The sequence below is a fragment of the Oculina patagonica genome, chromosome 13 (assembly GCF_052425735.1).
Source record: "Oculina patagonica isolate OP01 chromosome 13, crgOcupat, whole genome shotgun sequence".
In the NCBI taxonomy this organism is placed as follows: Eukaryota; Metazoa; Cnidaria; class Anthozoa; order Scleractinia; family Oculinidae; genus Oculina; species Oculina patagonica.
Window position 1 is genome coordinate 21138081 of NC_135770.1, and position 13562 is coordinate 21151642.

General features: G+C 37.7%; 2 protein-coding genes across 2 annotated transcripts in view; both read right to left on the reverse strand.

Annotated features, from left to right (window-relative positions):
• LOC144634413 (uncharacterized) overlaps positions 1-13562 on the reverse strand; it is a 54966-nt gene that overhangs the window by 21660 nt on the left and 19744 nt on the right. The window lies entirely within an intron of this gene.
• LOC144635477 (uncharacterized) lies at positions 991-8605 on the reverse strand. The gene is made up of 8 exons (XM_078494578.1): positions 8582-8605; positions 8435-8512; positions 7432-7572; positions 4567-4671; positions 4093-4179; positions 3612-3698; positions 2813-3115; positions 991-2130 (listed from the first exon to the last, which is right to left on the reverse strand). The coding sequence occupies exons 1-8, from the start codon at positions 8603-8605 to the stop codon at positions 1948-1950; spliced, it is 1008 nt and encodes a 335-aa protein (XP_078350704.1). The 3' UTR covers positions 991-1947.

The window sequence follows — 13562 nt, forward strand, 5'->3', positions numbered from 1 at the left end:
CCGACATCAAACGAAATATTCATAAAAATGCTTTTTTTTTAACCCTATCCAGACTGGGGGTGGGGAGTGCCCGCGCTGACTTTGAACGCTTTTAACTTAAAAGCCTCAAAACCTGCAATTTTGTTGTCCAAATTAAGTTTTCTCCGTCGATAAAGAAACTCGGGAAATGATTTGCGAGGAACATAAACTTGGTGTTCTCTATTGTGCTATGTCAAGAGCGAATTTTTAAACATCCTTCTCAAAATGAAGATAGCACGATTCAAAGTTTAGATTTCACATTTTTACTCTCTTAGAAGCCATTAACTTTTAGCAGTATTTTAAAAAATCGAAAATTTCGGTTTTCCCATAGCACAAAAGAGGTTATAATTTATCAATAGGTTATATAATCTTTTAATTCTGTGCGCTGTTCTAACTGAAAACTTGGACACAAAATCGCATTATCCGCAGTTAAACTTATAAGAGCAAGTAACATCGCAGTCAACAGACATCTCTCAGTAAAGGACGATCATATTAATGAAAATTCATCGTCCCCTAATGAGGTTGATAAATTTTAGCGAAGTCGATGTTCTAAATATAGCGAATTAAAGCTTTACAAGACAATGACAAGATAGCAACCCGTCAAGAGATTTGGCTAAGGAATTTATTTATAAGCAAGGGTCCTGTGCGACCTTAATGTGGACGGAAAACATTTTTTACGACGTTTTTAAATTTCTCCGTTTTCAAATTTACCCGGGTTAACGTGGACAGGCCCTTAGTACTCTATCCATGGATGGGAATTGTCCGACAAATTAACTGGCCAAAACCAAGCTTCAATGTGACGGAAATCAGTGACAATGGCCAAACATGTTACATAGATACCGAGATCAATATTTATATTTTACCTCTTAACTACTTAATCCGGGACGCATTTACGGGATATCTGAAAGCAGTTTATGAATCATGAACCACACCAGATTCCTGAATTACCTTTTATTTTGCATTTGGTGAGAATGTACGTTGTTATTTCTGTACTTAATCAAGAAATATTATAATACGGCGAAGGGTAAATGACAGCACATAATAGTAATGAAACGATCTATCTCCGAATTCAAAAAAAAAAAAAGTGAAGAGTTTTTTTTGAAAATATATGTCCATATAATTATGATAATTCCCGCGAGCTCATTGGTAGAGAGCAGTTATAGGATATGCACCTTCAAGGATATGCACCTTTAAGGCAATATTTGGTGTACTAGCTTGGGAAAATTTTACGATTCTTTTAATAAGCGAGGACCGGGTAGTTGTTAGATGCCATTTGAGACTTTTTAAGTGTAACTTCGTGGTTTCACACAGAAACGTGATCGTTCGGAATAACACACGTGCGTGATTTTGCACTGCATTTCCAGCTAATGATTCGACGGTAAAGTTTTAATCCATTTCTAAAAGAACTATAACCACCCTACAGTCTATTAGGGCGTAGAAATCACGTAAAAAACCCGGAAAGTTTTAAGTTTTAAGAGCGTAGACCATGAAAACAATATGATCGTTTGTATTTACAAGAGTAAAAAGCATTTTAAATGTACAACCGTGTATTGATTTGTTAAATATCGTTTAGTATAAGTTAGCTGGCCACTACCCAATTTTTTAAAAGTCGTATTTGCCTTTGTCATATAAAAACATAAACTATTTTCTTTTATGCTGAAATGTTAGCTACGAACCAAGCAATGATTTCCTGAACATCAAAACATGACCATTGAAACATTTTGTCGTTAAAATTAGGCTGCAAACTATCTTAATTCCGTGTTATGGGTTTTTACAGTATTTTTCACTATTCATCTTCTGTGGGCGCCAATGCCGAAAAGATCTTGGGAATGAGTTCTTGAATGGGCAATGTAGCCCATTTAAAAGACTAACATAATTAATTGTGGACTTACAGGGCACCCCATGTACTAAATAGACTGTAGATAAAGTTTAACTAGTCAGCGGACATTCCCAATAATGCATGGTGCATTGTACACTTGTCGACCCAGCCCCATAATGACCATAACATTTACAGTAGTAAAATATTTGACTGTTAGCTGGATTTATGGCTGTTGTAAGAAAATACTGTTGAGCGAAGTTCGCTGAGCATGTAGCACCAACTATCCTTTTCCCCTGCAATTAAAAAAAAGAATACATACATTCAGTTTCTTACTTGACTCCACGATAGGACAGATGTACTTAGGCGATTTAAGAAGGACCACAATGTAGCTTCAAATTAATACCCACAATTATAAGCTGGTACGTACACTTCGTTCGTTTTAAAATAAATAAAGAAGTTAGGTACTATGGAAGCCAGCCCTATAATTCGACCAAGAGCCACGGTGTCAAGTCCTTATCCTTTACTTATATATCAGATAATCGATAACAAGCAAGTGAAACCTAACTAAAAAAAATGTGTTGGTTTCTCTGCGGGGAGTCAACATTTAGCGTATTTAAGGGGTAATACAAATAACATGATTTCTATTAGCGACAAAATTTCATAATTTCACGGGAAAAAATGCACAACTTTGGTTAAATCATTTTGATAGAATGTATATTTATAACTTAAATGAGCGTGTGACCATCTTAATAAAAGCGACTTGTATGTGGTAACTACTTTTGCTGTACAAGATGGTCTCCGCATTTGTACCCTTGTGTGTTATTATCTAAAAGGAAGCTACTTGGAAGATTTTTCGTATGATACTGCTTTTTTTTCTTTTCAAGGTACTTACAAGTTTTAGACTTAAGCAAGAAACCTAAGTGCGACACTATTCGACACTATTAGTTTTGAGCCAAAAACATTGAATAAACTTACACTCGGTTCACCAAGGGTGACCTTAACTGGAGCTGCATGAATGTTGCTTGTAACTGGATTTTGGCTGGCCGTCTCCGTTTTAGTCTTGTGCTTACACTGAGAAAAGTCTCCTGCTCCTTGGGGACCCGGCAGTCCGGTTAAACCTTGAGCTACCTGTGAGCCGTTAAATCCCTGAGGGCCTATGGCACCCTGGAGTCCCTGTGTCCCATTGAATCCTCGTGGTCCAGCTGGACCAATCGGTCCTTGAGAGCCGTTGAAGCCGGGATGACCGATTGGGCCCTGGAGCTTACTCACGTTCTCTACCTGCGAGATAGATGGTTGAAAAAACAACAAAATATAATAAATTGCAGTCGAATTTCAAGATTGAAAGCGATGATGTTGTAAAGCCTTGATAGGACCGTACTAGCAGTTAAAATAGGCATTATTGGAGGCTTTTTCATGTATTGACAATACCTCGTATGTATCTAGGAGTTATAATACTGACCCAAATCCCTTAACAAGATTATATTAAACCTTGTAAAGCTATTGGGCCGAGTTTTATGTAAGTCACTATATATTAGGGAATAAAACCAACCCCAACCAGTCCCAGTGTTTTAATTTCTCCCTGTGAAAACAATACGTTTTCAAGCAGAGATGTATCGAAAATCGATTCAATAGTTCTTATAACAGACGGGTTGTGACTCTAACGTCTTTCAAAAGTATGTCTGAAAGTTTATGGAAACTTTGTATCATTTCATGTACTCCTGCTCTAAGGCGTCAATTTCATCTATAATCGGGTCTACATGTTATTGGTAATTACCTTTATGGAAAGCGTTCTGTTGATTTCGTCTAAAATTGCTTTCAAAGTGATGTCTTCTAGATGGAGTCTATCCGTTGCGTTTTTAAGCTGTGTAATAAAAAGCATATTTTTTTTTTCTGAGTCGCTCATGCCATCAACTGACTATCATCTTTTTGATATTCTACCTATCATGTCACTCCACACATTGTACCGTAGTATCTTTCAACCTAAGATTTGATTTGATTTGACTTGACACTTGCATGAATGTGTATTTTTTCGCCTTGCTTACGTTCAATGGTTCTTAAAACGTAGACTGTATGAAAATACCTATTACCATCACTTAACCGGGGTAATCATCAGGCTGAAATAGTTTGACTTCCGTGTATCAGGTAGGGAGCGATAGTTTAAGCCAATTCCTGGGCGAGACATTTTCTCCCCCAGGTGTACAATTGCAACCTTGCGGTCTTTCCAAAGTAAGGACAATGCATTTTATAAAATCTACCTCTTCGTTTGTGTTAGAAACAGTCAAGGACAGTTCATCTTTCGTCAAGTTTGCACTTTTCTCTAAGCTCCTGAGACCATTCGAAACCTATAATGGGAGACATAGAAGAAACGTCTTGAAATCCACAGTTATTTGGACCAAAATATAAAGCGCTACAGTAAACAAAACCCAAGTGGTCTAAATTTTGGTTGCAAACATTATATTGGTTTATGAGGCAAGACCCTTCCGTAAACAAAAAAGTCGAGAGGAATAAAAAAAACAAGCGAGTGTGTGAAAACTATTGATAACAATTAATAAAAAAATCCAATCAGATAAGGGCAATAAATTATAATTTAGAGAGTTACCATTGTTTAAGTGTTCGATGGTAGCCTTGATCTCTTGAAGTTTGTCTAATAAGAGATCCATTTTCTAATCAGACAAAAAAAATGGCTTATTAATCCCTTCTCTGTATTGATGTTGTAGATGCACACTTACCGATATAAAAGAATGCTCTGTGTTGTTCTTAAAAGACTTGAAGGCGCTCTCTGTTTGGTTAGCCAACGCATAAGATGAGTCTATGGATAAATTGAGTTGGTTTATCTGAAGAAGAAATCAGATAGAACATATGAGTAACGGGGCGGGGATGTTTGTTGTCTTTTTATGGTAAAGATTACGGATGATGGTATCATTCAATGTCTTCAGGACGAAACGCCAATAGCCATCAGGGTACTTTTTATCGTTGCGTGAGAAGAAATAATAAGAAGGACGCCGTCAAGCTATGTTCACTTGGTGGTTGAGATCGAACAGACATGAAATCTTTGAAATTTCCTCAAAGAGGAAATATTTTTTGATGACAACGGCTTTGTTTTATTAAAAATCATTTCTTTAATATCCTATTGCATAAGATTTTATTTAGATTTTTACATTTGGTGTGATAACTCAAGGTTTTTTTAAACGATTTAATAAAGTGACGATGTAGATGTAGATACATGTAGCTCTTATTTGTCAGTCTGTTTTGGAAAAGTATCATTCAGGGCTCACGTATAGCCTCAGCCACGCCCAGATTTGTGTTCTTTAAGGTTAAAATTTCCTACTAGCCCTCCCTTCCCTCTAAAAAAAATAGTTCCCTTCTGGGTTCCTTACTCTCCACTGGTCACCATAATTAGTCACACCTTGAATAAAAGTGTTCTGTTGACATCCTTCCAAATACATACCACTTATTAACCGAGAGTGAGGTCATTACAGGGGAATCTCAGACCGAGGCCTTGATGTATTGACCGAGCGACAGCGAGGTCAATACATCAAGGTCGAGGTCTGAGATTCCACTTTAATGACCGAACGGACGAGGTTAATAAGTTATTTATTATATGGCCTTTAAGCACTATTCAAAAAAAGAGTATAATCAAGGGAAAAAACACTGGAGGTAAAACTCGCTCGTGCTCTTTGTGGCTCTCTTCGTCGCTCATACTAAAGAAGTATCGGTATGCTGATATTTTTCTTTCAGTTATTGTAAAGGTAGTTATATTTTGTCGGCATTTTTTGTTGTTTTTGCCCCCTCGCTAGTAGCTTTTACTCACAACTCAAAAAACCGTTGAGCCGAGAAAAATTTTCATAATGCCCGGTCATTACAAGAAAATAATGCCCGCTCAGCAGCCAATCAGAGCGCGCATACTATTGTAGCCATATAATAATGTTCAGTTTGTTATCTTGTTCAAGACATTTTGCAGCTGTATCGTTCATATAGTCAGCACTCGTGACATCTGGTTAATTACTTTAAAATATAAACAGTGTTTCTTTCTTGCTCAGGAGTATGACCTAATAATTATAACGACTTACAAAAATAATAAGCTGCTTGGACATCGACTGTTCTTACTTGCAATATTCCATGCATGCATAAAAACAAAAACCGTAATTAATTTATGAATGTACTCACAACATGACAATTCAGTCTTGGCGCGATCTTGTTAAAGAGATACGTGGAGAATTAATTAATTAATTGGACATCATTTTGTGGAAGAAAGTTACTTTGAATTCAATAATAAAAAAAACAATCAACGGAATACGAGCTCGAGATCCCAATGAGATGAATACAGCCTTCGGCCTCATTGACAATCACTTCATGGAACTTCGAATTCGTGCTTATGATCTGATTTCTAAATAGAGGTCCGAGCGTCTATTGCCTACTGTTAAGCCCGGGCCAAGGGAGGGTGAGAGTTGATGAGAGTTCAAACTCTCACTCTCGTTTGGCATGGAACTCTCATGCACTCTCATTGACTCTCATGCACTCTCATGCGCTCTCTTCGACATTGAACATGCTCAAAATGTTCATGAGAGTCGATGAGAGTTTTCTCTCGTTTGGCCCGAGTTGATGATAGCCGATGAGAGTTGAGGAAAACACTCATGAGAGTCAACTCTCATCAGCTCTCATCCTCGTTTGGTCCGGGCTTTACTCTCAGCTTCATAACTGGCATGCATGTGATATACTTTCACATTGATATTTATACGGTTCAATCGTAAGTTCATGTTATCTACCCGAGCTTGAGTTTAAATCTGTTATATTAACCCTATGCAGACCGGGCTTTTTTGGATCTTTTCAGACAAGGGGGGGGGGGGGGGGGGGAGGAAATTCCGCGCCCCCTCCGTAACTTCCAGAATATTTAAGCAGTCACAATGAAACTTACATGATATATAGTATGTCTGAAAATATAACTCTTGGAATACGGCACGAACGATGACGTCATGTCACGTGACAATAACCACATAATGTCAAAATAGCCGCCATCTTGGATCTGCCATCTTGGATTTCGAAATTTTTCCAAAACGTCCGAAAACCGCCCAAAATTACTGCAAAGTACCCAAAATCAATAAAAATTTAAAATCCGTAAAAAGGAGAAACACGAAAATTACAAATTTGGGGAAAACATGCCTGCCAAAATGCCGTTGCCATGGTAACATCAAGTTTCTGCAACAGCAACCTATCCTACGAAATAATTTCCAGATTAGTTTTAGATAAAGTAGCAAAGTTTGGCAGCTTTTAGTTGAATATTGAGAGAGTTATTAGCGTTCAAAGTCAGCGCGGGCTCTTTCGCCCCGTCCTCGGTCTGGATAGGGTAATAACATAAGAAAGGTCTCACTCCTACCTTCGATTGCAAAACTTCCAGCTGTAATGTCATGTTAGTTAATAGGCTCTTTTTTAACCCATTCATACTCCGCCGTACATTTCTGAATTCGTCGTCAACCTAACACAAAGAAAAAAAATAAAGTAATCAAAGTGAATTGAGGTCTAACAAACTCCTCGGTCCAATTAAAGGTGAATCACACAGAAATGAAATATCCAGATTATGCGGTTATCAAGATTACCTTTATAGTTAAGTTAGCTGTCTCTTCTACTGTGGCATTCACTGCTTTCCATAAGTTTCTTAATTCCTTTAATGGACCGGTTGTAGATTTCGTCTCGTTCCGTAACCCGGCAACCTGTCCAACAAGTGCACCCTCGACTGTCTTTAGTTAAGACGATGGAAAGTTGGAGGAAAAAAAAAAAGGGGGCTTAAGTTCCGTGGACACCAGGCGTTCTGTAAGTTCTTGTATTTTCTTTTCCTAGTTGCAGAAGAGTAAAAAAAAAGGATTATTAACATGAACCATGCCAGTTTTAAGTATTTTCAGTAGTGAAAATGGCAGTTGACCTCTAAATCTACGATAAGTAAAAGTGATGCAAAACTTGCCGCAAACGAAGCACGCATTAAGAGCGAAATGAATCGAAAACTTGTTTGTAATTAAGTTGACAAGGGAGGCGCGGTGACCCAATGGTTAACGCAAAGAAAAGCAGATCGAACGGTTTCGAGGCCTGGCCGGGACATTGCGTTGTGTACTGTATACTTGGATATATATATAAAACTTGACTCTCATACTGCCTCGCTTCACCGTAGTATGTTAGTGGGTCTCGGCAAATTCACTGCTGCGGATAACCCTGCGATGAACAAGCATTCCATCAAGGGAAACCGGGAAAACTAAACAAATCGGGCAAAGCTAACACCTTATATAATTACCTTAGCTTGTAATTTAATGGTTAATGTTATTTTACACTACTGCTGTCAATCAAAAATAAAAATCGAATAGTGAGTGTGGAGAGCTGGGGAAATACTACATGTTTGCCAATTGTTAACATCAGTGGTAGAGCACAGGACGCCCAGCCTAATTTTGCGCTAAGTTAAAATTCAAGTCGTGGCTTCACAAAGGCATTGCGCACCGTTATTACACAGCAGTTTCATTATACAGTATAACATTAGTGTGTATCTCAGTAAAAGGCAATTTTTTTTGCTAAAATAATTATGAACCATGGCCTTAAGCTGTCTAAATGTATTACCTGTGATGTGATCCGCTCAACTAACGTGGCATTTAGGTTTTTCAGAAGTTTCCTCAACTCGTCGATTTCTTTACGAACCTGCGAGAAAATCGTATACAAACATGTTCGTTACATATATACTGTGCTGTAATAACGCGATTGTCTTACCAATCCTTTGTCTGGTATGCACATTTTCAATTGCTGTATCTGTTCTTAGCGATGCATTTATTAAACAGTAAACACACGTGGCTAAATTAATCTCCATGAAAGCATAAACAATAAAATTAAATGGCAAAGGTAGCTTCAAGTAGGCCTTTATCGGTTATGCTAGTAAAACTGGCATTTAATGCTACTAGAAATTCTCGCATAAAGCCAAAAAAAATGCTAAAATAATGCCTGATTTCTTTAAAAAATGCCACTTGAATTACAAAGAATGCTTTGTTTTATTTGAAACAAAACGTACGAACTCTTACATTATATGCTTAAATCAACAACAGGTGATACTTAACAATTGTTTGTTTATAAAAATAAGAAATAAAAAAAATATTAATTTAAAAAAAAAATAAAAAAAAAACACACACGTAAGTAACACAACACAAGTACACAAGTAACACAACGCACAAACAGCCGAAAGAGACAGAAAACAATCGAATTAAGTAATCAAAACTGTGAAACTTTAGGATTATTTATCCTTCTGAGTTCTGAGTGCTGAAATCTAGATCACAGTCATGAAAAATGTTATTGTGGACTTGCCGTGTAAAGAAACGAAACCATCTTTCAGCCACTTCGAGAGAATTTTATTAAATAAATATCAAACCGAAAGGTTTTTTTTTAAATAAAATAATAATATAATATTTTTAAAAAAAAAAAAAAAATTTTTTAAAAAAAAATTATTTAAAAAATTTAATAATTTTTTTTTAAAAAAATTTTTATTAAACAAAAAATTTTTATTAAAAGAAAAAAAAAATAAATAATTAAAAAAAAAAAAAAAAAAAAAAAAAAAAAAAAAAAAAAAAAATAAAAATTATAAAATCAAATAAATAAATTAAAAAAAAAAAATTATATATTAAAATAAAATTATTTTTTTTTTTTTTTTTTTTATTAAAAAAAAAAAAAAAAAAAAAAAAAAAAAAAAAAAAAAAAAAAAAATAAAAAAAAAAAAAAAAAAAAAAAAAAAAAAAAAAAAAAAAAAAACATGAAAAATGCTAGAAATTCTTTTTCAAGAAAAAACGAAAAAAAATGCTTGTTTTCCCAAAAAATGCCGAAAAAAATGCTAGCATAATCGAGAAAGGCCTAGCTTTAAGTAACCCGCATATCATGTGTGCATTACTTGAAAAATTCACCTGCAGCTGCGAGTAGCTTGCTTGCTTGCTTTTCAAACCAATTTGATCTTAATTTTGATTTTTCCATTGCCTAATGTCGATTATTAACTGATTTGAAAAAAAATATAAAACCAATATAAAATCCTTTGTGAAATTCTGTTCGCCGAAGCCAAGAAATTATTACAAGTAAATACAAATTAGATTTCCCATATTATTATGATGTTCAATATAAATTTAAACCACAGCATATATACTACTCAAAATTTATCAAATCTTGTCATTACTCCAGTACCTTAACTAGTCATCTGTTTTTCTTGTGAGGGAACCTAAGCTTACAAGCCCCGTGGTTTTTTATTAGGTTCCCTCGCCATTTTGTTTCTAATCTTATATTTTATTGTAGTCCTGTATATTAATTATTATCTTGTATATTGATTTTGTATTATCTATTTTTTTTTCATAATTATATTTTTTGTTTGTGTGGCAAAATAAATAAATAAAAAAAAAATAATAAAATAAAAAAAAGTTCTTTTTTTTTCTTTTTTTTTGGTCCAACGTTGTAGTATTTTCTGAAACCTTTTGTTTTCTGTCGTCATCGTCTGATTTTATTGCGCTGCTGGTACTTCCAAATCCTTAGAGGTAAATAAATATGATAATTTATAATTACGTTGGTAAATTAGTGCAGTGGACAAAACAATTGAGGATTGGGTTTATTTCAAATAAATTTGGCAAAATATTACTCAAGTTAAGGATGAGGAGTAATTCATCAAAAAAGAAAACCTCACTCATGAAAAATATTTATGGGATGGTAAAAAAAGGCGGGAAAATCTCGTGCGACTGTCACAATTTCGCGCCATATATGAATATGAGTGTCGTTTTACAACTAATTAAAGTAAAAAATACTACATCTTAAAGTAAAAATACTACATCTTCCACGGCCGTTTTTCAGTGATTAAATGAGAGATCAAGGTAAGCAGTGCACTCACGAACGCTTGTGTCCGAAACATAAAAGCCATGAAATACCCCCAACATCCTTAGTATTACCTCGGTAAAGAAATAAAACTTTTTGAGGGGAAAATTCAAGCCATGAATTCGAAGCACTGGAATGGTCCCATAATGTCACAGGTAGATATTTCAAAACAGCCTGAATTTTATTGACCTTAAGTTCAAGTATGCGTCCCTCGTTATCTCGTGTTGATGATGATGATGATGATGATGATGACGATGATGAGGATGATGATATCACCATACCTTTGCATTACATTAACAATATCAATAACCATTAACAATATCCATTACGTCATTTCGTCTTTCTTTTTTAGGCTTTGGGTGTATTGTTACCAAACTTGTCGGCAAGTGCAAATGGCCCCGTTGTGTAAAATACGGAAAAGTCAGTTATCAGTGCGATTACAAAAGGTCGGCAACTCGATTCGACTCGACTCAAATCTTTTGGGGTGGCTTGGGATAAGACTGGGTGATTTTCCTGTTGGGATGGTTCATGTCATGTGTTGAGCTATTTGTGTATGGCGACTAATGGAATGATTTTTGGCACAAAATTTGCTTGCAAACAAAATATTTTTTTTTATGCACTTTGATACGTCAGAACTGTTTTATTTAATACGTAAACTTTTATCATTCACTTGTAATTGAAAAACAAGAACTAATATAATTATCAAAATAACGAAATGGCACGTTCTTATTCTGTTTAAAGCGCTTATTTTGTTGCTAGGTTTTTAACAACCATAACGTGATACTTTTGTTTTTTACAGTATACTTTTGGCTTTTTGTCAAACACTATAACATGATACTATTGTTTGTCTCACTTTTGTAACATGATACTTTTGTTTTTCTCGAAAAAGCCATGTCTTAATTTAACACGTTCAATAATCATTGAACAAAAAGTGATAAACGAATCAAATCAAAACCATCTCTTCGGGAAAGATCTTTAAAGCGCAGGACACCTGGAGTATTTGTTTCCTGTCAGAACTGTTCAGCAAAGATTTTGGTTCATTAACAACGTAAATTTTCATTCAAAAAACAAGAACTAATTGAGTTATCGAATCGTCACGGAACGGAACGCTCTTATTCTGTTTTTTTTTTTTCTATCGATCGTAGTTGCTTTTTACAGCAAAGTTAATGACTATACCGGTTCATTAAATGTTTGAACGAGATGTTTTAAAGGTATAAAGACAAACGCCACTTCTCGGTACGCCCGGCACACTCGGTACACTCGGTACGCCCGGTACGCCCGGTACACCCGGTACACTCGGTATACCCGGTATACCCGGTACACCCGGTACGCCAGGTACACTCGGTACGCCCGGTACAGTCGGTATCGGTACACTCAGTATACTCGGCACGTCTGGTACGCCTGGTACGCCTGGTACGCCAGTACACTCGGTACGTTCGGTACGCTTGGTACACCCGGTACACCCGGTTCACTCGGTACGTTCGGTACGCTCGGTACGCCCGGTACACTTGGTACGCCCGGTACAATTGGTACGCCTGTACGGCTGGTACATTCCGTACGGCCGGTACATTCGGTACGGCCGGTACAGTCTGTACGGCCGGTACGGCCGGTACACTCGGTACACTCGGTACACTCGGTATACACGGTACACTCGGTACGCCCGTTACACATGGTACGCCCGGTACACCCGGTACACTCGGTACGTCTGGTACGCCCGGTACGCCCGGTACGCCCGGTACGCCCGGTACGCCCGGTACGCCCGGTACGCCCGGTACGCCCGGTACGCCCGGTACGCCCGGTACGCCCGGTACACCTGGCACGCTTGGTACACCCGGTACACTCGGTACGCCCTGTAATGCCGGTACAGTCGGTACGGCCGGTACAGTCGGTACAGTCGGTACGGCCGGTACAGCCGGTATCGGTACACTTAGTACACTCGGCACGCCTGGTACGCCTGGTACGCTCGGTACGCCCGATACACTCGGTACACCCGGTACGCTCGGTACGCTCGGTACGCTCGGTACGCTCGGTACGCTCGGTACGCTCGGTACACTCGGTACACCCGGTACACTTGGTACGCCCGGTACAATCGGTACACCCGGTACACCCGGTACACCCGGTACACCCGGTACACCCGGTACACTCGGTACGCTTTGTAATGCCGGTAGAGTCGGTACGGCCGGTACAGATCGGTACACTCGGTACACTCGGTACACTCGGTACGCTCGGTACGCTCGGTACACTCGGTACACCCGGTACACTCGGTACGTCCGGTACAATTGGTACGCCCGGTACAATCGGTACGCCTGTACGGCCGGTACATTCCGTACGGCCGGTACAGTCTGTACGGCCAGTACGGCCGGTACAGTCGGTACAGTCAATACGGCCGGAACAGTCGGTACAGTCGGTATAGTCGGAACGACGGTCATAGCCGTGCTTACCCATGCTTACCCATATTTGCCCTTGCGATAAGCCATAAAGGTTCTTTAGATGGGATGTAAATTAGAGGAACTACTAACGAAGAAAGAAATCACCACAAAACATATAAAGTCTTTCATTTTAATAAATAATTTTCTATTGTTCTCGTGAATCAGGCAATCAGAGAGCCGGACTGCTCACGGGTCAAAGACATGATCGTGAAGTTTGCTGAAGGGGCGGTTTTCGATCCTAGTTAAAGGCTGACTGAACAAACCAGCCTAGATGGAAGTTGGCCAGTGGGATAATTTAATAAAAAAATAATAATAATTTTAACCAGTCGCAACTTTGGTCTTTTAGCATCTGCTTCAGTTTATGATTCGTCTTAAGGAAAGAAAAATGGAAAGGTTTTGGATCCAGGGCTCTGTTAACACTGACCCGGGTA

Bases quoted from the DNA above. Each gene is read 5' to 3' on its own strand.
- LOC144635477 (XM_078494578.1), bottom strand. From the start codon at position 8,605: ATGTGCATACCAGACAAAGGATTG. The intron at 4,672-7,431 runs GTAATCTTGATA...TTTCTTCTTCAG, and splicing joins CAGCTAACTTAACTATAAAG to ATAAACCAACTCAATTTATC. The intron at 2,131-2,812 runs GTAAGTTTATTC...TTTTAATTGCAG, and splicing joins TCACCCTTGGTGAACCGAGT to GGGAAAAGGATAGTTGGTGC.